The 25,041-nt window shown below is 41.0% G+C and overlaps 1 protein-coding gene across 2 annotated transcripts; it reads left to right on the forward strand.

Moving 5' to 3' along the window:
* The first annotated feature begins 8,586 nt into the window (after window positions 1–8,586).
* On the forward strand, window positions 8,587–20,567 carry SPIC (Spi-C transcription factor). 2 transcript variants are annotated; one of them, XM_050750233.1, is made up of 6 exons: window positions 8,587–8,747; window positions 10,107–10,152; window positions 10,813–10,906; window positions 12,671–12,783; window positions 15,869–15,977; window positions 19,347–20,567. In XM_050750233.1, the coding sequence occupies exons 2-6, from the start codon at window positions 10,150–10,152 to the stop codon at window positions 19,772–19,774; spliced, it is 747 nt and encodes a 248-aa protein (XP_050606190.1). In that variant the 5' UTR covers window positions 8,587–8,747; window positions 10,107–10,149; the 3' UTR covers window positions 19,775–20,567. The 2 variants fall into 2 exon arrangements, with proteins under 2 accessions (XP_050606190.1, XP_050606191.1); XM_050750234.1 differs by having other exon boundaries at window positions 12,719–12,783.
* The last annotated feature ends 4,474 nt before the right edge of the window (window positions 20,568–25,041 follow it).

A 25,041-nucleotide genomic window follows, 5' to 3' on the forward strand; every position in this document is an offset into this window, starting at 1 on the left:
ATTTTATTTTATTATTATTTTTTGAGACGGAGTCTCCCTTTGTCGCCCAGGCTGGAGTGCAGTGGCGCAATTTCGGCTCACTGCAACCCCCATCGCCTGGGTTCAAGCAATTCTTCTGCCTCAGCCTCCCAAGTAGCTGGGTTACAGTCGTGCACCACCACACCCAGCTAATTTTTGTATTTTTAGTAGAGATGGGATTTCACCATGTTGGCCAGGCTGTTCTCAAAATCCTGACCTCAGGTGATTTGCCCACCTCGGCCTCCCAAAGTTCTATGATTACAGGCATGAGCCACTGCGATTCAGGGCTAATTTAAAAAGAAAAAAAAAGAAAAAGAATTTAGCTGAGATTTAGCCCACCTCTCTGTGCCTGGAATTAGAATGCAGTAATATACACCAGAAGATCCTCAGAGTTTAGCTGCTTCAGAAAGACTAGAAAGTGCCCTTTCACCATCAGTCATGGTTCAGAACACACCACTAAAAAAATCACTACCTCGGCCGGGCGCGGTGGCTCAAGCCTGTAATCCCAGCACTTTGGGAGGCCGAGACGGGTGGATCACGAGGTCAGGAGATCAAGACCATCCTGGCTAACACGGTGAAACTCCGTCTCTACTAAAAAATACAAAATACTAGCCGGGCCAGGTGGCGGGTGCCTGTAGTCCCAGCTACTCGGGAGGCTGAGGCAGGAGAATGGCGTAAACCCGGGAGGCAGAGCTTGCAGTGAGCTGAGATCTGGCCACTGCACTTCAGCCTGGGCGGCAGAGCTAGACTCCGTCTCAAGAAAAAAAAAAAAAAAATCACTACCTCGCTGGCACCCCATTGGGGACCATGAGAAGGGGTCTGTAGTCTCATCTTTCTCTGTGTAGCTGTGCTGTTCCCTACTAGTTCTGTGTCAGAGAAGTTTCCTCTGTTGGTGTAAACACTGGTAGGAGCCATTAAAGTAATTATGATCAATACACACAGCCTATGGGGCATAGTTGTGCAACTTGATAATCAGGAAGAGGTACCAGACATGGCAAGGGAAGAACTGGGTTTGAGCCCTGGTTCTGTCACTTACCAGCGAGGCTGCAGGTCCCAGACATGGTAAAAGCAGAGCACTTTTGGTGCTAAAACAGCTATCATGATGTGTGTTTACTCCTGTTCTCAAGCACCATAAAAGCTCTCAAGATCAGGTGCGGTGGCTCACGCCTGTAATCCTAGCACTTTGGGATGCCGTGGCGGCCGGATCAAATGAGGTCAGATGTTAAAGATCAGCCTGGCCAACATGGTGAAACCCTGTCTCTACTAAAAATACAAAAATTAGCCAGGTGTGGTTGTACACGCCTGTAATTCCAGCTACTCTGGAGGCTGAGGCAGGAGAATTGCTTGAACCTGGGAGGCAGAGGTTGCAGTGAGCCAAGATCGCGCCACTGCACTCCAACCTGGGCGACAAAGCAAGACTCTGTCTCAAAAAAAAAAAAAAAAAAAAGCTGTCAAGAGCCATAGGACATAAGGCCATTGTTATCACATTCTTCTTCTCATCCTCACTCCATATAAGGAAACAAAGTCAGACAGAATGGTTAAAAACCTTTGGTTAGAGTCAGGTAGAACCGGTTTGAAAACCTCCACCTCTATCTTTTCCTAGCTGTATGACCTTAAATATGCTACTTAGCCTCTCTGAGTCTCTGTTTCTTCATCTGTAAAATGAGCGTAGTTAAGAAAGCAAGACCTAGGCCTTTTTTTTTTTTTTTTTTGATACGGAGTCTCGCTCTTGTCACCCAGGCTATAGTGCAATGGTGCAATCTTGGCTTACTGCAACCTCTGCCTTCCAGGCTCAAGTGATTCTCCTGCCTTAGCCTCCCTAGTAACTGGGATTACAGGCATGTGAAACCACATCAGGCTAATTTTAGTATTTTTAGTAGAGATGGGGTTTCACCATGTTGGCTAGGCTGGTCTCAAGCTCCTGACCTCATGTGATCCGCCCACCTCGGCCTCCCAAAGTGCTGGGATTACAGGCATGAGCCACCACGCCAGGCTGAGCATGTATTAAAACCAGGACTGTCCCAAGCACATTACATAGATTCCCTGGGATAAATTTCACAGTAACCTTACTTGTAAGTAAAATTATTATCCACAATTTACAGAAGAAGAAACTGAGAGATTAAGTTATTTGTTCAGGTTTACACAGCTAGGAGATTTAGAGTCCCAGATAGAACTCAGGGACAATAATACCACCTCACATCATTACGTGAGGTTTAAATAATCAACTGTGATAACATGTGGAAGTGAATAAATGACAACAGTGGCACAAAGAATGGGAGGTGACATAAAGGGAATTATCCTTCTTCCAGCATACATAAAGTGGTATAATATTAACCCAAAGTAGACTGTGATAAATTAGAAATTCATATTGTAATCCCCACAGCAACCACTAAAAAAAAAAATCTACAAAAGTATATCATATAATCAGGCCAGCCGCAGTGGCTCATACCTGTAATTCCAACACGTTGGGAGGCTGACTCAAGAGGTTCAGCCCAGGAGTTTGAGACCAGCTTTGCCAACATAGCAAGACTCCTATCTCTACAAAAATTAAAATTAAAATTAAAAAAAAATTAAAAATCCACACACACACAAAGAAAATAAAAATATATAATCACATTATAAAGAGATGATAGATGAAATAAAGTGAAATAATAAAAATATTCAATAAAAAAGAAAGTAAGAAAGCAAGAACAAAGGAACAGAAAATAAATGGGATCAATAGAAAACAAATAGCAAAATGGTAGACTTAAACCTAGCTATTTCAGGAGTTACTAAATTGGACTAAACACTAAAAAGGCAGAGATTGTCAGACTAGATTAATAAGCCATATCCAACTATATGCTGCTTAAAGCGACATACTTTAAATAGAGACACACAGACAAGTGGGACAGGTTGCAAGTGAAAATATAAATGATATATACACTAAGGAGAAGAAAGCTGAGGTGGTTAATATCAAAGTAGACTTCAAGACAGGGAAGATTACCAGAAAAAAAAAGACGGAAATTTTATAATGATAAAAGGCTCAGTTTATCAAGAACACATAGCAATTAATTCTGAGTATGCAGCTAATGAGAAAATTTCAAAATACATCGTGCAAAAACAGAACTAAAGAAGAGAAATAGACACACTCAACAATTATAATTGGAGATTTCCCTTACACTAATGTATAGACCACGAAGACAAAAGAAGTCCCTCAAAATATAAAAGATTTGAACAATATTATCAGCCAACTAGATATAATTGATATTTGTCAGCCACTGCATTTTATAGCTGCAAGGTATACATTCTTCCAAGTGCAAATTCAGTCAAGATGGACTCCATGTTGGGCCACAAAACATGTCTCAGTAAATTTCAAAGAATATCTATTGCAAGTAATTATTATTAAAATGAGAGTGAGGTTAACTATTTGTCTCATAATCTCTGGTTCTATGATTCCTCCTACTCAAATGTGAGGATTTTTTTTTTTCTTTTTCCTCTTTTTTTTTTTTTTGAGATGGAGTTTCGCTTTTTGTTTTGCTTTTTTTTTTTTTTTTTTTTGAAACAAGAGTCTCGCTCTTGTTGCCCAGGCTGGAGTGCAATGGCGCGATCTCGGCTCAGCGCAACCTCCGCTTCCTGGGTTCAAGCAATTCTCCTGCCTCAGCCTTCCGAGTAGCTGGGATTACAGGCATGAGCCACTGCGCCCAGCCAGAGTTTCGCTCTTGGTGCCCAGGCTGGAGTGCAATGGCGCGGTCTGGGCTCACCGAAACCTCCGCCTCCCAGGTCCAAGCAATTCTCCTGCCTCAGTCTCCCGAGTAGCTGGGATTACAGGCATGTGCCACCACGCCCCGCTAATTTTGTATTTTTAGTAGAGATGGAGTTTCTCCATGTAGGTCAGGCTGGTCTTGAACTCCCACCTTGGCCTCCCAAAGTGCTGGGATCACAGGCATGAGCCAGCGTGCCCAGCCTTCTTTTCTTTTTTTTTTTAAAAATTGAGATGGGGGGGGGTCTCACTATGTTGACCAGGCTGGTCTTGAACTCATGGCCTCAAGCAATCTTCTCACTTTAGCCACCCAAAGTAATGAGATTATAGGCGTGAGCCACCGCACCCAGCCAAGCATGAAGAATTTTCTAGCACCTTCTCCCCAGTCTGCTAACAATCTTTATTATTTGCTTATTGGAGTTTCCAAAGATCTTGACAAGATTAAGACACAATTCTGTAGTCACTTCAACAATTAAATTATTTAAGAAGAAATTGTGAAGAATGATAAGAGCTTGAACTTGATCTCCATTTTTGGGTTCTGCAGTTCTCTATTCTCAGAAAACACAGTCTTCCACCTGAAGTGTGTCACCATATGATTTGTGTGCCAGCACATGTGTTGCTTAAGATTTTCTAAAATAATCTCCATGGCCACTGAGGACAATGAACTTCTGCAAAAGTGAATCTGTCAATCAGGGATCCTCTCTTCAGAGCCCTTAGCTTATTACTCAGCTCATTTCTGGAGTTGAGGGAAACACTGGTGTCCATATATTAAATAAATATACTGCAGGGGCTCCCAAATTGGAGTTCACTGGCCCTACTGGGAGGGTTTGCCTGAAAATGTGCGCTGATGGCATTTTCCTGGGAAAATAACTGCCAGCTTTCATCAGATTCTCAAGAAATAGGAGTTTTGACTTCTCAAATGCTAAAAATCTATTGCGTTATCTTTTCCAGTTGCCAAAACAACTTCACCTCTTAACCCCACAGAGAACTCTAAAGCTGCATTTCTGTTTTCTCATCTGTAACGTAGGGTTGTATCCAATAGGCTGTATGCAGTGTCTCACACCTGTATTCCCAGTACTTTGGGAGGCTGAGGCAGGAGGATGGCTTGAGCCCAGGAGTTTGAGACCAGCCTGGGCAACAGTGTGAGACCCCATCTCTACAAAAAATTTAAAAATTAGCTCAGCATGATGACATCTGCCTGCAGTCTCATCTACTTGAGAGGTTGAGACAGGAGGATCACTTGAGCCTAAGCCTAAGAGGTTGAGGCTTTAGTGAGCTATGATTGCACCATTGCACTCTAGCCTGGGTGACAGAGTGAGAGCCTACCTCAAAAAAAAAAAAAAAAAAAAAAAAAAAAAAAAAAAATTCAACACACTCATTGACTTCACTAAGGAAGTTCTAGGCAGCAATCCTAGCTTCCACTGAACACTTTTGCAAGGTTTGTTTATTAATATCCTGCATAATCAAACTCTAGAGACAATAGTTGGGGAAATGCTAGCTTAGATAGTTCACTTGTTGGCTGGGCGCAGTGGCTCATGCCTGTAATCCCAGCACTTTGGAAGGCTGAGGCAGGCAGATCACTTGAGGTCAGGAGTTCGAGACCAGCCCGGCCAACATGGTGAAACCCCATCTCTACTGAAAATAGAAAAATTAGCCAGGCGTGGTGGCAGGCGCCTGTAATCACAGCTACTTGGGAAGCTGATGCATGAGAATCACTTAAGCCTGGGAGGTGGAGGTTGCAGTGAGCTGATACGATGCCACTGCACCCCAGCCTGGGCAATAGAGCAAGGCTCACTCTCAAAAAAGAAAAAAAAAAGTTCACTTTTTTATGGCCATAACACCTTGAACAGGCCTGACCTCTTCTGATTTTGGACACCCAGGAGTATAGGGCCAGTTTAGTACTTGGATGAGATCCCGCCTAGAAATATCAGAGTTTTAATTTATTTACATTAAAACAAACAAACAAAAAAATCGGCCAGGCGTGGTGGCTCATGCCTGTAATCCCAGAAATTTAGGAGGTTGACGCAGGCATATCACCTGAGGTCAGGAGTTTCAGCCCAGCCTGGCCAACATGGTGAAACCCCATCTCTACTAAAAATGCAAAAATTAACCCGGTGTGATGGCATGGGCCTGTGATCCCAGCTACTCAGGAGGCTGAGGCAGGAGAATCACTTGAACCCAGCAGGCAGAGTTTGCAGTGAGCCGAGATCAAGTCACTGCACTCCAGCCTGGGCGACAGACAGAGACTCCATCTTGGAAATAAAAATAAAAATTAAAAATTAAAAAAAAAAAAAAAAGAAAGTTCAGGCTGGGTGTAGTGGCTCACGCCTGCAATCCCAGCACTTTGGGAGGTTGAGGCGGGCGGATTACCTGAGGTCGGGAGTTCAAGACCAGCCTGGCCAACATAGTGAAACTCCATGTCTACTAAAAATACAAAAATTAACCAGCCTGAGTAGCTGGAATTACAGCCTGGCCTATATGGTGAAACCCCGTCTTTACTAAAAATATAAAAATTAGCTGGATGTGGTGGTGGCCTGTAATCCCAGCTACTTGGCAGGCTGAGGCAGGAGAATCTCTTGAACCTAGGACGTGGAAGTTGCAGTGAGCCAAGATCGCGCGATTGCACTCCAGCCTAGGGGACTGAGGGAGACTCTGTCTCAAAAAAAAAAAAAAAAAAGTTCACTGTGTCTACATCCATTTCAAATACTCACCACACCTGTAGTATTAATATATGACAAGTATGGGCTGGGTGCTGCGGAGTTTGCCGTTGGGACTGAGCACCTGGTCGAAGGCAGCCTCAACTGCACACACAGGGCTCCAGGGCTGAGAGCACGCACGTGAAGTGGAATTAACCCAAATTTGAATCTGGCCCAGCCCACCTCACTAGCAGTTGAAACTTAGGGAAAATCACAAAACATCTTCGAACTTCAGTTTAGATTCCTCATCTGTGACATGGTGGTGCACAGGTAACCACTGCCATACATGACTTTTGATTATTTTAGGACTTGATGTGTATGTTGATCTGGATCCTGCCTCTTCTCCAACTTTGCTTCTTAGTCTCCAGGAGCATTTCCTGCAGCCTCCTCTCCTCCTCCTGCTTTTTTCCCGTGTCTTGAATGCCAAGCTCATTTCCATCCCAGGCTCTTCGCACCTGCTGTTTCCTCTGCCAGGAGGTGCTCCTCCAAATATTTGCATCTCTGCTTTTTGTTTTGCTCACTCCTTCATTTTTTTGAGACAGGGTGGGGAGGCAGGGCTTGGGGGTTTCACTGTGCTGTCCAGGCTGGTCTCGAACCTCAAGTCATCCTCCTGTGTAGTTGCTTAGTGGGGATATAGGCACCAGACACCCTGCCCGCCTGCTCACTCTTAAGTCTTCTTGGGTTTCAGCTCACACCAGTTTCCTCCTCAGAGATTTTTCCTGGCTATTCGCACACTCCCTTCATAATCTTTCTCTTTTGTATTGTTGTTTTTGACACTTCTTATGTAACACTTTTCCAATGTGTATATTTTTTTAAAATCATTTCTTCTCATAAGGATTTGTTCAGGGCTGTAGCTCCTGGACATGGGGCAGTGCCCAGAAGAGTGAAGAGCTCAGTAAAATGTTGAACGAATGAACCAAATAAGGTGGCTTGAAAAGGGTGTAGACTGGTATAGATTAAAAACAAATCAACATTAGTGATTACCGTTTTATACTTGTTATTATAAGATCTACATATGAGAAGAAGGGCTGTGTGTTTACATTTGCATAACAAATTGGCTCAAAGAAGCAATTGGTCCAAAACAATAGTCCCATATCAAAGGTGAGGTCAGGCTCCACAATGCAAAATTGAAATTACTGGCAGCTTTGATCACAGGCTCTCTTCACTCTCCCCACCCACAAGGTTTACAAAAAATTCTTAGGCGGTTTTCCCCCTGGCCAAAAGGTGACAGCTATTAAAATGGCAGGTTTCAGGTGAGCCAAGTGAGAGGCAGACATGTGTTTCAGGGCACAGGAAGGTTATTTCCACCGCGTACAAGTGGATGCTGCTTTGGACACTGATGGACAGGTAACATAAAAAGGGTGTATCTGCAGGGGGATGAACTGGGAAGAAAGTATTATAGGTGGAGGGAGCATCTCATAATTTCCATCAGAGCCACCCCAAATAAACCTTCAAGCCAAGTAAGAGAACGGGACCTGCATTAGGAATGCAGCAGCCTCAGGTATGTCCAACCACATGGCCACCCATAAGCTTCTCCTAACCATTTTGGAGCCCCTACTGAATTTAGATGTGGAGGAAAGCAAGAGCATGGATTCCATTATCCCCACTCAAGTGAGTGGCAAGACATAAGGCTAAGGTTCAAGAGCCTTGAATGTCAGGGCAACGGCCATAGGCCTTTAAGCTCTCTAAGTCAGGTGATCGGTGAACGGCAGTGTAAGTAAAGGGGTTTAGGAGGAAAGACTGATTTGGAGAGTCCAGAGTGAAGGCTGTTGACAGTACAGGCAAGAAAGAGAGTATAGAATCCAGAATTGGGAGAGAAGTAATATGCATTAAAAAAAAAAGAAGGGTGGGCCTGAGTTGCGTGGGTTAGAAGTTTCCAGTGGGGCTATGAAATCTGAAGAGCTACAACCTAAGTTGGGCGGGGTTTCATGGGGTTTGTTCTAATGCTTTTTTGCTTTTTGGCTGATGGGGTGCAAACTACTATGTGTCTCTTCAAAATAATAGCCCCTGGTGTCTACTGGTAGTATCATGAAATAGAAATTGTGAAGGCACTGTATCTTTTAAAAAAAATCCCCTTTTGAAGAACTTCCTTAAAAACAGCTATTTAATGCAACTCTGCCAGTGTGTTCTTGATGGTTGTGTCTTAACAATTCTAATTTTAAAAAATATTACTATTTTTTTCGTCAGAGCCATCACACTGGAAAATAATTTTTTATTTTCACGATAGCCTTCCGTTGAATTTACCATTCTAATATTAATGAAACATCTCTATAAAGGGTTGAAGTGTCTTCCCGGTAAGTTCTCAGCTTATGTTTTTGTAAATATCTTCTAATCACTGTTCATTTTTTCCTTTGGCCTAATGAGTGTTTCTCATTGTCTGCGTGTTCAGATGCAAGAAATATTAAGCAATCGTGGTAATCAATAATGTTTTTGAGCTTTTTCGTCCCTTTAGATTTGCTACTTTTAATAGTTGTGATAGTCTTGTGAAGCATTTTAGTCAAAGAGAACATGTTCATTTTTAAGCATTTAATTCAAAATACAACATTCAGTGCTTCTGCACTTTTGAGTCAAAGCAAGTAGTTGAAAATCATTGACATGACTTTTAAAAAATATGTACTACTGATAATATTCACTAAAGACCATGAGCCAAAGAGTGATTTCTGGATTTTCTTCTATTTTCTTTTAACTGACATGATGTAGTGATTTCAAAGAGCCAAATAGAATTTTGATGTTTAACATGTTATGTTGATATATGATGGATATGTATAATATTGGCATTAGATTACATCATCTCATTTTATTATTCAGCATTAAATACTAAAGAGTAAACACATTGTGTTTGCGGGAAAAATACTAAGAAGATAAACACTTATATAAAAAGAATCGCTGGGTTTACTTAATGGAATGATAAACAATTTTGGACCCACCACAGTTCTTTTTATTATGTGGGTTGGTTTTTGTTTGTTCCTTGTGTTGTTCTATAGAATGTACAGTTAAAAGCATTTAATTGTGGGTCTGTGTGATAATTGTTTATCTAAAGTAAAATCAGAATTACTTAGAGATAAGAAAGTAAATAACAAAATTCTAGACCCGTTTTCTTAACCTAGGATTCAAACAAGTCCAAGATAGTCTTCATAGGCTAAATTTTATTTGCAATTTAAGCCCAATTTTCATGGGAGGAAAAGGATGGCTTTTGCCAGATTCTCAGAAGGCAATATAACACCAAAGAAAGGTTTTAAAAAAAGTCCTACTTTTATAAGGCTATGCTAAGGTAAAAAGGATTTTGATTTTCAGAATTTTAGAATATTTAAAGTAATTTTGAAATACTTACATATACTTTTGAGTTATTTCCAATTTCTCTTATCAATCAAACAGCTTAGATAATTAACTATAAAGCTATTTTAATATTTAAAACATTTTGTAATCATGGAAAAGCAGAAAGAATTGTCTGTAGAAAATTTTGTAGAAAAAAATTTGTACTCATCAAAGAGAATTCAGGAGGTACTCTTGGTTTATGTAAGATATTTTCAGAAAATATCTTTGAGCAAGATCTTATTCAGAATAAAATTAGAGACTGCATTTAATTTTGCTTTTTAAATATTAAATTTTTTCAGGATTGTCAATTTTATTTATTTTGTTTTATTTTCTTCAAGCAACAACTGCTAAGGAACAGAATTGTCAATTTATTAACGAAATATGGTAAGTTGACATTTTAAAATTTTCTTTACTCTGTCCACAGAGGATGTCTATAGCATAATAATTAAAAATTTTTTTTCTTTACTGTCCCTTCATTTTAAAAGTAAAATATATCGATCATATTAATAAGGATATGAAATAGTTTGCAAAGCAATTCAATTTTAGGTCTTGGAGACATACTTTAGAAAATAAGAGCATTTCACTTTTAAAGAACAATTCACAGGTTCTGTTCCATTGAAGATATTTCCTTGACCCTTTTTTCTAAATCACTCTCCTCTGCTCTACAACTCCTTGCTAAAATTTTGCAATAATGTTAAATACTATACTACAGAATGAATACCATTCTCTAAATACTATACTATCATGGAGTGGGTTTCACCTGTGATTGATTTTGTGCCTCAGGGTTCATTTGGTGATGTCAGAAACATTTTTGATGGTCACATCTGTGAAGGTGCTACTGGCAACCAGTGGGTAGAGGCCAGGGAAGCTGCTGAACATCATACAATGCATAGGCAGCCCCCTGACAACAGAGACGGCCAGCACCAAATGTCCATAGTGTCAAGATTGAGAAACCCTCCTTTAGACTAAATACTATTTTAAATCAGGGAGATTCAGTTTAACTGGTAATTCTAAAACTCCAGAATTCTATCATTGTTCCAATAGACGTGTGTTGAACAAGACAAGCTGGGTCAAGCATTTGAGGATGCTTTTGAGGTTCTGAGGCAACATTCAACTGGAGATCTTCAGTACTCGCCAGGTAAAGATAAGTCATTTACCCTCTTCTGCTGGTACATCAAATGGCTTGTTGGTCACATACACATATAAGAATAATGATCAGCTGACCAGGTGTGGTGGCTCACGTCTGTAATCCCAGCACTTTGGGAGGCCAAGGTAGGCAGATCACTTAAGACTAGGAGTTCAAGACCTGCCTGGCCAACATGGCGAAACCCTGTCTTTACTAAAAATACAAAAATTAGCTAGGCATGGTAGCATGCTCGTAATCCCAGCTACTCTGGAGGCTGAGGCTTAAGAAGTGCGAACCCGAGAGGCAGAAGCTTCAGTAAGCTGAGATGGTGCCACTATATTCCAGAATAATGATCAGAACAGAGAAGACCTTTTCTTTGTTTTTTTCCTTTTTTTTTTTTTTTTTTTGAGACAGAGTCTTGCTCTGTCACCCAGGCAGGAGTGCAGTGGCGTGATCTCGGCTCACTGCAAGCTCCACCTCCCTGGTTCAGGCCATTCTCCTGCCTTAGCCTCCCAAGTAGCTGGGACTACAGGCGCCCACCACCACGCCCGGCTAATTTTTTCTATTTTTGGTAGGGACAGAGTTTCACCATGTTAACCAGGATGGTCTCGATCTCCTGACCTCATGATCCGTCCATCTTGGCCTCCCAAAGTGCTGGGATTACAGGCGTGAGCCACCGTGCCCGGCGACCTTTTTTTCTATAATTTAATTTTTTTTTTTTTTTTTTTGTAGAGAGAGAGTCTTACTATGTTGCCCAGGCTGGTCTGGAACTTCTGGACTCAAAAACGAGAAGATCATTTTCATTTTTACCTGAAGCATCCAAGATTAATTCTAGCAAAGGCAAAATATGCCCAGGAGTATCTAGCCTAAATAAAACTAAAGTCTCACATACAAAAATGCAGAGAATATAGAGGATGACATTCCACACAGGAATACAAAGATACATAATTATCTGCTATTAGAAATATCTGGTTGACATTTATTTATCTAATAGACAGTTCATTTTAACTATTCACAAAAGGCTTTTAAATTGTTCTAATAAATCTTATAGACCTTCCACCCACCCAACAAGATATATTCTACCTGGAAGAATAAGTATTTTTAAACTTCCTCATCCATTATCCTATGGACTATGTAGTCTAAATAGAATGCAAATATGTTGTGTATTAAGTTTACACAGGGTATTACAGAGTGTTCCAAGATAAGAGAAATCATGTGAGCTGGGCATGGTGGCTCACACATGTAATTCCAGCACTTTGGGAGGCCGAGCTGGGTGGGTCACTCGAGCCCAGGAGTTCAAGACCAGCCTGGGCAACATGGCAAAACCCTGTCTTTACAAAAAATACAAAAATTAGCGAAGTGTGGTGGTGTGAGCCTGGAGTCTCAGCTACTTGGGAGGCTGAGGTGGGAGGATCACTTGAGGCTGGGAGGCACAGGCTGCAGTGAACCAAGATAACACGGCTGCACTCCAGCCTGGGTAACAGAGAGAGACCCTGTCTTAAAAACAAAAAAAAAAAACAAAGAAAGAAAGAAAAGAAATCATGAGGTCTCAGCCGACAAGGAGCATGTTCTCCAAATGGGATATGTATAACAGTATCCATAATAGCAGCGTAATGAGATAAACACCACAGGAGAAGTGCAAAGTGGCAAGAAAACAGATAAAAGCAATTGCATCTGTAAGTGCATATATGTACACACACACACACACACATATATATATATATGCACAAATACAAACTTTGACTTTTTTAGTTTCTTTCTCTGATTTAAAATTAGATTACAAAAATTACCTGGCTTTAATCAACCATCGTCCTCATGTCAAAGGAAGTTCCAGCTGCTATGGAGTGTTGCCTGCAGAGGAGCCTGTCTATAATTGGAGAACGGTAATTGTAAGTATCAGACCATCCGTCAGTAACAGTCAAATATCCTATTCTTGCCAGGCTTCCATTTCACATACACTGCCTGAAACCCAGCTTAAAGACAGCAATGACTATGAAAATGGTTTCTTCTTTCTTTTTTTTTTTTTTTTTTTTTTTTTTTTGAGATGGAGTCTGGCTCTGTCACCCAGGCTGGGGTTCAGTGGCTCAATTTCAGCTCACTGCAACCTCCGCCTCCTGGGTTCAAGCGATTCTCCTGCCTCAGCCTCCCAAGTAGCTGGGGTTACAGGCATGCACCACAACGCCCAGTTAACTTCTGTATTTTTAGTGGAGACAGGATTTCCACATATTGGCCAGGCAGGCTTCAAACTCCTGACTTCAGGTGATCCACCCGCCTTAGCCTCCCAAAGTGCTAGGATTACAGATGTGAGCCACTGTGCTCTGCCTGAAAATGCTTTTTAAGGACCATCAGCTGTAGTCTGAAATTGACAGTCAACATGGATGATCATATGCTGTTAGGAAGGAAGTGACCCTTCATCATTGCTCTGTTTAGCCTCAGACTGGTTTGAATGACTTCTGTAAAAAGGAGGTGTTTTCAGGATGTTCACATCAATTGCTTCTCCTTAGTCCATCTGGGAAATTGCAAAAAAGTTTCCCCTAAAAGCCACAGGGCAAAGGTCCAAACTGCCCCTGCACTGGCTTTACCTACAGTCTTGTATTAGCCTGCTCTGTTTTCCTTCTCAAACTCAGTGTTATCTGTATGTATTGGACCAATTCATTTATATTTTATTAATAGCAGCACCTGCAAAGGGAAACGTCCTGCTATCTCCACATTCATGTATTCTTTTCATTTTCCTCACACATCCATTTTATCAAGCAGTCTTCATGGGATGAGGTATAAATGTGAATTGGTTTTTATTTTTCTTCCGTCATTACCTTCAATTATGCCATGTCAAATGTCCTTTTTCTGTTTCTATAAATTGTTCCCTTGGGGCCTCTTCACAAGACATTTTATTTTAAGAGAGTGCTTCGGGCTGGGTGCAGTAGCTCACGCCTGTAATCCCAAAGCTTTGGGAGGCTGAGGAGGAAGGATCACTTGAGCCCAAGAGTTCGAGACCAGCCTGAGCAACACAGCAAGACCCTGTCTCAAAAAGAAAAAAAAATTTAAATAAAAATTTTAATTAGAGAGTGCTTTGGTTCCAGCTTAACCTCTTCCACCTCCACTTAGGATTCCCAGGTAAAATGAAAGATGCCCAATATTTTTATTTACTAAATCTAGCAGCCCTACTTCTTTCTACTTCAACTCCCATTTTCTAGCACGCACCTCACAACCTCTTATCCCTGGGGACTCCTTGCTTGCTGGTCAGTCTTCTTGACTGGGGTGTGGAAAGACAGCTCAAGCCCACCCCTTCCCAATGTTTAACCCTTGGAAACCCACATATTCTTGCCATATGTAAATAGTAGGAGCTTGGGCTGCTTCTTCCTGTCCCCTTTCTTTATTCTGCCTTCCCTTGGCTGTCATCTTTCTTTCTTTCCCTCCTTCCCTTCCTCCCTCTCTCCCTCCCGCCCTCTCTCTCTCTCCCTCTCCCTCCCTCCCTCCCCCCCTTCTTTCTTTCTTTTTTTTCCTTCCTTCCTTCCTTCCTTCCTTCCTTCCTTCCTTCCTTCCTTCCTTCCTTCCTTCCTTTCTTTCTTTCTTTCTTTCTTTCTTTCTTTCTTTCTTTCTTTCTTTCTTTCTTTTTCTTTCTTTCTTTCTTTCTTTCTTTCTTTCTTTCTTTCTTTCTTTCTTTCTTTTTCGACAGGGTATTGTTCTCTCATTTAGGTTGGAGTGCAGTGGTACAATTGTAACTCACCGAAGCCTCAAACTCCTGGGGTCAAGAGATCCTCCTGCCCCAGCTTCCTAAGTAGCTGGGACTATAGGCATGTGCCACCACGCCTGGGTAATTTTTAAATTTAAATTTTTTTGCTCTGTTGCCCGGGCTATAGTGCAATGGCACCATCTTGGCTCACTGCAACCTCTGCCTCCTGGGTTCAAGCGATTCTCCTGCCTCAGCCTCCCAAGTAGGTGGGATTACAGGTGCACACCACCAGCCACAGCTAATTATTATTATTATTTTGAGACAGAGTTTCACTGTTGTCACCCAGGCTGGAGTGCAATGGTTCGATCTCGGCTCACTGCAACCTCCGCTTCCCAGGTTCAAGCAATTCTCCTGCCTCAGCCTCCCTAGTAGCTAGCTGGGATTATAGGTGCCTGCCACCATGCCCAGCTAATTTTCGTATTTTTAGTAGAGACGGGGTTTCATCATGTTGCCCAGGCTGGTCTCAAACTCCTGACCTCAGGTGATCCACCCACCTCGGCCTCCCAAAGTGTTGGGATTACAAGAGTGAGCCACTGAGCACCCAGCCAATATATTCTTTTTTTTGTACTTTTTTTAGAGATGGGGTTTCACCATGTTGGCCAGGCTGGTCTCGAACTCTTGACTTCAGGTGATCCACCTGCCTCAGCCTCCCAAAGTGCTAGGATTACAGGCATGAGCCACTGCACCTGGCCTAATTTTTAAAACTTTTGTAGAGTTGGGGCCTCTCTGAGTTGCCCAGGCTGGTCTTGAACTCCTGGGCTCAAGTGATTCTCCTGCCTTGGCTTCCCAAATTGTTGAGATTACAGGCCTGAGTCACCGTGCTGGGTCCTTTCTTGTCTTATAAAATTTTTATTGTTTTCATTACTTAATTTATCTTCCTAGCTGCCTACTGACATCTTTCTTATCTCCCCTTGCCTACATGGGCATCCAGCACAGGAATGGAAGCCCATCTTCCCTTTCTGCTGGTACCACGGGCTTTAAGCAATCCCTTCTTTCTTGTAGGGAGGGTAGGACATGACACGACTCACAAAGCCAAAGATTACCCTCTGTCCCCTGGTCCTCTCCTTATGTGGGTTTGATGTTAGTGCTGCCCTGGGAGCTATCTGGCTGGCTGCAGTTGGGGGTAATTCCTTTAACAACCTGGGAGGGGCTTAGCCTCTTTTTCCCCTAGCTTTTGACTTCAGCCTATAATAGGCCACAGGGAAAGTCTCACTTAACATCCTGCTACATTATTTATATAGAACAGTGCTGCGGACTTCTATTTTGAAGGAAATATTCATCAATCTCTGCAGAACATAACTGAAAACCAGCTGGTACAACCCACTGTTCTCCAGCAAAAGGGGGGAAAAGGTACGTTGATCCATCATTCATTATCTAGGTAAAAGAACCAGATCTTCCTCATAGCCACTTTAAAGGGAATTTATAACTGAGTTTGGAATTGTATTTGCAAAATATTCTCTTATCACAATTGAGAGTAATTTAACTCTGACTTCTTGAACCAGTCCAAGCCATTCATCTTGGGTGAGACGTCATATGTCTTTTTTTTTGAGACAGAGTCTCACTCTGTTGTCCAGGCTGGGTCTGAAACTCCTGGATTCAAGCCATCTGAAATGCTAGGATTACAGGTGTGAGCCACCACACCCAGCCTCCTATTTTTAAACTTTTCAATTTTTATTTATTTTTCACTTTTTGAACTTATTTTGTTAAAAATGGAGACACAAACACACACATTAGCCTAGGCGTAACAGTGTCAGGATCGTCACTGTCACTGTCTTCCACCTCCCCATCTTGTTCCACTGGAACGTCTTCAGGGACAATAACACATGGAGCTGTCATCTCCTATGATAACAGTGCCTTGTGGAATACCTGCTGAAGCACTTGCCTGAGGCTGTTTCACAGTTAACTTTTTATTTTTTTAATTTTAATTTTATTATTTATTGATTGTTTTACAGTTAACTTTAAAAGAAAATTAAGTAGAAGGAGTACAATCCAAAATAATGATAAAACGTATATATAGTAGATACTAGGTGATAGGAATTTTTCAGCTCCACTATCATCCTTTTTTTTTTTTTTTTCCTCTTGTTGCCCAGGCTGGAGTGCAGTGGCATGATCTCAGTTCACTGCAGCTTCCGCCTCCCTGGCTCAAGCAGTTCTCCTACCTCAGCCTCCCGAGTAGCTGGGATTACAGGCACCCACCATCATGCCTGGCCTATTTTTTGTATTTTTAGTAGAGACGGAGTTTTGCCATGTTGGCCAGGCTGGTCTCGAACCTCTGGCCTCAGGTGATCCAGCCTTCCAAAGTGCTGGGATTAGAGGCATGAGCCACCATGCCCGGCCAGATAATTTTTTAAAAATGTGATTCAGGCAGCCCCCCTGAACCAAAATAGGTTCAGAGAGACTCCCTCACCAATACATTTTATTTATTTTTATTTTTATTTATTCATTTATTTATTTTTTAATTTTTCTGAGACAGAGTCTAGCTCTTTTTATTTTTTTAAATAAAAGTATTATAATACTCATGGTAAAAGACTCAAACTAAAGTACAAAGTGAAAGTAAAAGTTCCAGTGTATTTTACATATTTTTAGAAAAGCTTTTTTTTTTTTTTAATTTTTCACATGTACAAGTATATGCATATCCTTTGAAATTACAAAGGGGGTTATACTCTTGCATTTTTTCCTGTAAATAATATATCTTAAGTAAATTCTGGGCACGGAGGCTCACGCCTGTAATCCCAGCACTTTGGGAGGCCAAGGTAGACAGATCTCTTGAGGTCAGGAGTTAGAGACCAGGCTGGCCAACGTGGTGAAACTCCGTCTCTACAAAAAATACAAAAAATTTAGCCGGGCATGGTGGTGGGTGCCTGTAATCCCAGCTACTGGGGAGGCTGAGGTGGGAGGATCACTTGAGTCCAGGAGGTTGAGGTTGCAGTGAGCCAAGATCAAGTCACTGCACTCCAGCCTGAGTGACAGAGTGAGACTTCAACTCAAAAAAAAAAAATTAATTAATTAATTAAAATAAAAATAGATAAATAAATAAATAGATAAAATATATAGCTGAGGGAGTCTTTCTGAACCGCTTCTGGTTCAAGGAGGCTACCTGATTCACTTTAAAAAAAAATTATAGGCCGGGCATGGTAGCTCATGCCTGTAATCTCAGCACTTTGGGAGACCGAAGTGGGCAGATCACTTGAGGTCAGGAGGCTGAGGCAGGAGAATCACCTGAACCCGGGAGGCAGAGGTTGCAGTGAGCTAAGATTGTGCCACTGCACTCCAGGCTGGGTGACAGAGCAAGACTCCGTCTCAAAAATAAATAAATAAATAAAATCTAAACATTAAAAATATATGGAAAACTTTAAAAGATGATGATCCATTAAGACTGACTTGATCACTGAATGAGAGGCAGAGAGTTTTGTTTAAGTTGTGACTTTTATTCACGATGTGTTTTTTGGTAAGTCCCTTTTTTCATTTCTCAATTCATAAACTCAAGATAATATAATATAAAAGATAATCTTTGTAAAAATGTTTGAGGTCTTTGGATGAGTGATAAATGTATCATACAAAAGTACTATTCCCCAGAGACTGTTTAAAGAGTTTGGGAATCCACTAGTATACCTCCTCGAGGGAAAACAGAATTTGGCTGCAAATTTTTAGCTACTGATAGATCTGGCAGAGCACGGTATTTACAGACTAACTCTGAAGTCACAAAATGGGCTGTCACTTTTGTTCTCCTGGGCTGTCATGCAAAAGAAATCCTATCAACTGAACAAACCTCACACAGATTCTCTCAACGTCCTGCCTATTTTGAAATATAAATGGCCATGTTCCTAAAAAGACAAAACTTCTAGTGGTACCATTTTATTTCACAACAATGAGAAATATCACAGTGTCCACTGCATTGTGAAATAAATAAAGTGATATAAAAACATTTTTGGCATTTCCATTTGAGTTTTTCTTTTTTATTTTTCAAGTAATTGTGCAGACCCAGAGTTAGCATTTTTGCCTAGGTCTTTAGTATTAATTTTCTTAATATTACCTTATATTTGCACTTTACAAAGTGCATTTACATCCCTTAACTCATTTGAATAAAGCCCCTTCAAATGACTTGCTTTCTGGAAATGGCTTTTTGAGGCTTCTCTTCAAAACCGCTAAACTTTGTGGGCCATTTTGCTCAGTATTGTTCTGTAGAAAGTTTTGTTTTGTTTTGTTATTTGAGACAGTCTCAGTCTGTTGCCCAGGCTGGAGTACAGTGGCTCACTGCAACCTCATTCTCAAGTGATTTTCCTGGGTTCAAGCGATTCTCCTGCCTCAGCCTCCCAGGCGCGTGCCACCACGCCTGGCTAATTTTTGTATTTTTAGTAGACACGGGGTTTCACCATATTGGCCGGGCTGGTGAACTCCTGACCTCAAAGGATCCGCCCTCCTCGGCCTCCCAAAGTGCTGGGATTACAGGCGTGAGCCACCGCGCCTGACCGGACAACATTCTTAACCTCTCCACCAAAGAAAGATCCAGCTGAAACTTCAGTAGGCCAGATAGATCCTTGACCTTCGAGTCCCGTAAAATGATGCCATCATGCATGTGATGGCATGTAAGGGCAGTGAGTAGGAGAAAAACCAGTCTCGATGCAGCTTTTAATTCGGTAGTCGCTGAACAAACCCTTCCTGAAGATGTTCTTGGTGTATAGCCACGGTGGAGTCTGACCTTGTTTCCCTTCATTTTAGGCAGGAAGAAGCTGCGACTGTTTGAATACCTTCACGAATCCCTGTGTAATCCAGAGATGGCATCTTGTATTCAGTGGGTAGATAAAACCAAAGGCATCTTTCAGTTTGTTTCAAAAAACAAAGAAAAACTTGCCGAGCTTTGGGGGAAAAGAAAAGGCAACAGGAAGACCATGACTTACCAGAAAATGGCCAGGGCGCTGAGAAATTACGGAAGAAGTGGGGAAATTACCAAAATCCGGAGGAAGCTGACTTACCAGTTCAGTGAGGCCATTCTCCAAAGACTGTCTCCATCCTATTTCCTGGGGAAAGAGATCTTCTACTCACAATGTGTTCAACCTGATCAAGAATATCTCAGTTTAAATAACTGGAATGCAAATTATAATTATACATATGCCAATTACCATGAGCTAAATCACCATGATTGCTAAATATACGCTCATATTTCATGGTTTACTGGCATCAGAAATACCTACAAATTTTAAGGATTTCTCCCTCTGTCTCTTTTTTCCCTCTTCTGAAGAAATTTAGAATTTTTTTCTTAAAGCAAATACTAAAGAGAAAAAAATTAACTTTATTGTTGCTTTTATCAAAGAGCATGTGATCTATACTAACTTGTTGGGAAATTCTACCAATGAAAAAGCTTTTTTATAATACTTTGTGAAGATTCAATGAACAACTTTATTGTTTCTTTTTTTTTTTTTTTTTTTGTGACAGAGTCTCGCGCTGTGTCACCCAGGCTGGAGTGCAGTGGCGTGATCGGCTCACTACAAGCTCCGCCTCCCAGGTTCACGCCAATTCTCCTGCCTCAGCCTCCGAGTAGCTGGGACTACAGGCGCCCGCCACCACGCCCGGCTAGTTTTTTGTATTTTTAGTAGAGACGGGGTTTCACCATGTTAGCCAGGATGGTCTCGATCTCCTGACCTCGTGATCCACCCGCCTCGGCCTCCCAAAGTGCTGGGATTACAGGCTTGAGCCACCGCGCCCGGCCAACTTTATTGTTTCAAATGATCAAGCCCATTTGAAAGTATAGATTAAATGTCCTTGCTCTGCTCTTACTATTCTCTCTCTTTTTAACATTTTTATTTTTTTATTTTATTATTTTTTAAAGAGGTCTCAGCCAAGATAATTTTTTACTTTTATGGATTTAGGAGTACAAATGCAGTTTTGTTGCTTTGATATATTGCATAGTGGTGAAGTATATTGCATAGCATCCTCATCACCAGAATAGTGAACATTGTACCCAATAGGTAGGATTTCATCCCTCATACCCCTGCCATCCTCCCACCTTTTGGAGCCTCCCGTGTCTAATACTCCATTCTGTATGTCCATTGCTAAGCTCCCAACTTACCCACTTCATTTTATTTTAAAAATTGTTTCTTTTTCTGCATACTTCAGTGGATGCAAAGTCTTTTTCTTTTTTCTTTTCCTTTCACAGACAATGACAGCTTTTTCTGTTTGTTTGTTTGTTTGTTTGTTTTTGGCTGCTGACTCCCAAACACAACACTGACAGTGACTTATATTTTTAATTTTTGTAAGAGGCAGACCCTACCTCCGAAGCTCTTTGATTTGGCTTTTCCCACTTCAATAAGCTGGTCTAAATTCTTGCTATCTTCTATGCAACCACCTTCTTCTAGATTAACAGTGCCAGTACAGATGATTTGACTTATATATTGATTTCAGCATTTTCTTGTCATGTACTCAGGTAAGGAAATTCACTCTTGTATATCTGATGGCTTTATAAAAAATCATTTACAAAAAAATGACTGCATATGATAAAGCCTTTGTGCCAAAATGGGTTCATGGCTTTAAAAACATCACTAGAAATGTCTATTCAGGTTCCTTAGCATTTTTTTCTTTCGTTCTCTTTTGATCTTACCCATTTTTACAACTTAAAGCTTTTTTTTTTTTTTTTTTTTTTTTGAGACAGGGTTTCATTCTGTCACCCATGCTCAAGTGCAGTGACGCAAACATGGTTGAAGCCCAGCTAATTTTTTTTTTTTTGTAGAGACTGTTTTGCCATCTTGCCTAGGCTGGTCTCTAACTCCCAGGCTCAGGCGATCTGCCCAACTTGGCCTTCAAAAGTGCTGGGATTATAGGTGTGAGCCACCGAGCTGGCCCCAAAACTTTTTTAATGTTTAAATTTTACTATTATGCTAAGGAGGAGTTACCCATTTTTTAATTGCCTTTTTTCTTCCTTATTAGAGAGGGGTAAGGAAGAAGACTTGGTCAGCAGAAAGCAGGTCTTAATTGCTTTTTTTTTTTTTGCAGGGGGGGAGTTTGTTGCTATTGAGTTGTTTGAGTTCCTTATGTGTATTGGATATTAACCCCTTATCAGATGTCTGGCTTGAAAGTATTTTTTCCCATTCCATAAGTTGTCTCTTTACTCTGGTGATTGTTTCCTTACTTTTTAGTTTGTTTGTTTTAACTACACATCATAAACTAAGGAACTTTTTAGTTTGCTGTAATACCATTTGTCTATATTTAATTTTGTTGTTCATGCTTTTGGGACCAAATCCAACATATCTTTACCCAGACCAATGTCTTGTATGTTTCCCCTATGTGTTCTTCCCTCCCTCCCTCTCTCTCTCTCTCTCTCTCTCTTTCTCTCTTTCTCTTTTTCTTTCTTTCTTTCTTTCTTTCTTTCTTTCTTTCTTTCTTTCTTTCTTTCTTTCTTTCTTTCTTTCTTTCTTTCTTTCTTTCTCTCTCTCTCTCTCTTTCTTTCTTCTTTCTTTCTTTCTGAAGGCTGTCATCTGACCCCCCTATGTTTTCTTCAAGTAGTTTTAGGGTTCTTGCTCTTTCTTTCTTTCTTTCTTTCTTTTCTTGTTGACAATTTTCCTGAGCAAACTAATGAAGGAATGTTTAAGTTTTTAATCCATTTTGAATTGACTTTGGTATATGGTGTTGAAATAAGGGTCCAATTTTATTTTTCTGTGTGCCGAAATTCAGTTTCCCCTACACCATTTATTGAATAAAGCTGCCTTTTTCTTCTTGGCATATTTGTTGAAAATCAGTTAGATTCATCTTTGGGCTCTCTAATCTGTTCCATTCATTGATATATCTTTTTCTTTTTTGCCAATTCCATGCTGTTTTGATTAGTATAGCTTTGCAGTATAGTTTAAAATCAGGTGGTGTGATACCTCCAGCTTTGTCAACTTCAGAGATCTCTGAAACAAATACCTCCAGCACTGTTCTTTTTGCTCATGGTTGCCTTGGCTTTTTTTTTTTTTTTTCAGTTTCATATGAATTTTAATTTTTTTTCTTTTTTTAATTTAAATTTTTATTTTGCTTTAAGTTCCAGGATACATGTGCAGAATGTACAGGCTTGTTACATAGGTATACATGTGCCATGGAGGTTTGCTGCACCTATCAACCTGTCACCTAGGTTTTAAGCCCCACATGCATTAGGTATTTGTCCTAATGCTCTCCCTCCCCTTGTCCCCTACCTCCCGACAGGCCCCAGTGTGTGATGTTCCCCTCCCTGTGTCCATGTGTTCTCATTGTTCATCTCCCATGTATGAGTGACAACATGTGGTGTTTGGATTTCTGTTCCTGTGTTAGTTTGCTAAGGATGATGGTTTCCAGCTTCATGTCCCTGCAAAAGACTTTTTTTTTTTTTTGAGACATAGTCTCCAAGGCTGGAGTGCTGTGTCACAATCATGGCTCACTGCGGCCTCAACCTCCTGGGCTCAAACAAACCATCCTTCTACTTTAGCCCCTAGAGTAGCTGGTACCACAGGTGTGCATTGCCAGGCCTGGCTAAGTTTTTTTGTGTGGAGGTAGAGATGAACTCCTCAACTCAAGCAGTTTTTCCACTTTAGCCTCCCAAAGTGCCAGGATTACAGGCTAGAATTTTTTTTTTTTTTCTTTTTTTGAGACAGGGTCTCTTTCTCTTCCCCAGGCTGGAATGTGGTGACACAATCATAACTCATTGCAGCCTTGACCTCCTGGGCTCAAGCAATCCTCCAACTGCAGTTGCCCATGTACTTTGGACCACAGGCGCACACCATGACTGGTTAATTTTTTGTAGAGATGGAGTCTTTTTTTTGTTTTTTTGATGAAGTCTCACCCTGTTGCCCAGGCTGGAGTGCTATGGTGTGATCTCAAGCTCACTGCAACCTCCACTTCCCAGGTTCAAGTGATTCTCCTGCCTCAGCCTCCTGAGTAGCTGGGATTACAGGCATGTTCCACCATGCCCAGCTAATTTTTTGTATCTTTAATAGAGACGGGGTTTGAGAGCCAGGCTGGTCTCAAACTCCTGACCTTGTAATTCATCCACCTTGGCCTCCCAAAGTGCTGGGATTACAGGCGTGAGCCACCATGTCTGGCCAAGTCTCACTTTTTTGCCCAGGCTGGTTGGTCTTGAATTCTTGGGCTCAGGTGATCTTCCCATCTCACCCTCCCAAGTGCTGGGATTACAGGCATGAGTCACTGTGCCCAACCAAGAGCTGATTATTGAAAAGATCCTGGCACCTCCTGCCCCTCTGTCTTGCTTCCACTCTCTTATCATGTAATCTGCACATTCTGGCTCCCCTTCACTTTCCACCATGAATGGAAGCTACCTGAGGCCCTTACCAGAAGCAGATTTGGCACCACGCTTGTATAGCCTGCAGAAACATGAGCCAAATAAACCACGTTTCTTTGTAAATTACCTGGGCTCAGATATTTTATTGAGCAACAGAAACAGACTGAAACAGTATAAATCCTTGTCTTGCTCCAGATCTTACAGGAAAGGTTTTGAGTGTAATGTTAGCTGTGGGCCTCTCATAAATGACCTTTATTGTGTTGAGTTACATTTCATTTCATTTCTTTTTTTTTTTTTTTTTTTTTTTTTTTTTTTTTTTGAGAGTCTCACTCTGTCGCCCAGGCTGGAGTACAGTGGCACGATCTTGGCTCACTGCAACCTCCTCCTCCCGGATTCAAGCGATTCTCCTGCCTCAGTCTCCCAAGTTGCTGGGATTACAGACACATGCCACCACACCCAGCTAATTGTTTATATTTTTGGTAGAGATGGGGTTTCACAATGTTGACCAGGCTAGTCTTGAACTCCTGACCTCAAGTGATCTACTCACCTCAGTCTCCCAAAGTGCTGGGATTACAGGCATGAGCCACCGCAATTGGCCTTACATTTCTTTTTAAAAATTTGTGCTCAAGGGTATCCTCAAAGAGGTATATGCCCTTTATATCTAATTTGGTGAACACTTTTTTGTCATCTTTCTCTGTCTTGCTCTCTCTTGCTCTCATTCTCTGCTTAGAGAGTGGAAGATAAGAGAGTTTTTATCATAAAAGGATATTAAATTTTGTGAAATGATTTTTGGCATCTAATAGATGATTATATGGTTTTTGCCTTTCATTCTGTTAATGAGGCATGTCACATTTATTGATTTGCATATGTTGAACTATCCTTGCATTCCAGTGATAAAAATATTTCTCAAAATAAGACATGCAAGTAGCCAACAGACAATGAAAAAATGCTCAGCATCAGTAATCATTAGAGAAATGCAAATTAAAACCACAATAAGATATAATCTCTCACCTGTCAGAATGTCTTAAAATGTTTATTATATTTTTAATTGTCCTGTACTTTATTTTAAAACAATGTTTTCAGGAGAAAACAAAAGATAAGTGTTGGTGAGGATGTAGAGCAAAGGAAACACTTGTACACTGTTGGTGTAAATGTAAACTGGTGTAGCCATTA

This window comes from Macaca thibetana, chromosome 11 (genome assembly GCF_024542745.1).
Source record: "Macaca thibetana thibetana isolate TM-01 chromosome 11, ASM2454274v1, whole genome shotgun sequence".
NCBI lineage: Eukaryota > Metazoa > Chordata > Mammalia > Primates > Cercopithecidae > Macaca > Macaca thibetana.

What these genes read in the sequence shown, in the direction of transcription:
- SPIC (XM_050750233.1), top strand. An exon ending in AGATCTTCAGTACTCGCCAG is followed by an intron (nt 10,907 to 12,670) that starts GTAAAGATAAGT and finishes ATTTAAAATTAG; the next exon opens with ATTACAAAAATTACCTGGCT. An exon ending in ATAATTGGAGAACGGTAATT is followed by an intron (nt 12,784 to 15,868) that starts GTAAGTATCAGA and finishes TTATTTATATAG; the next exon opens with AACAGTGCTGCGGACTTCTA.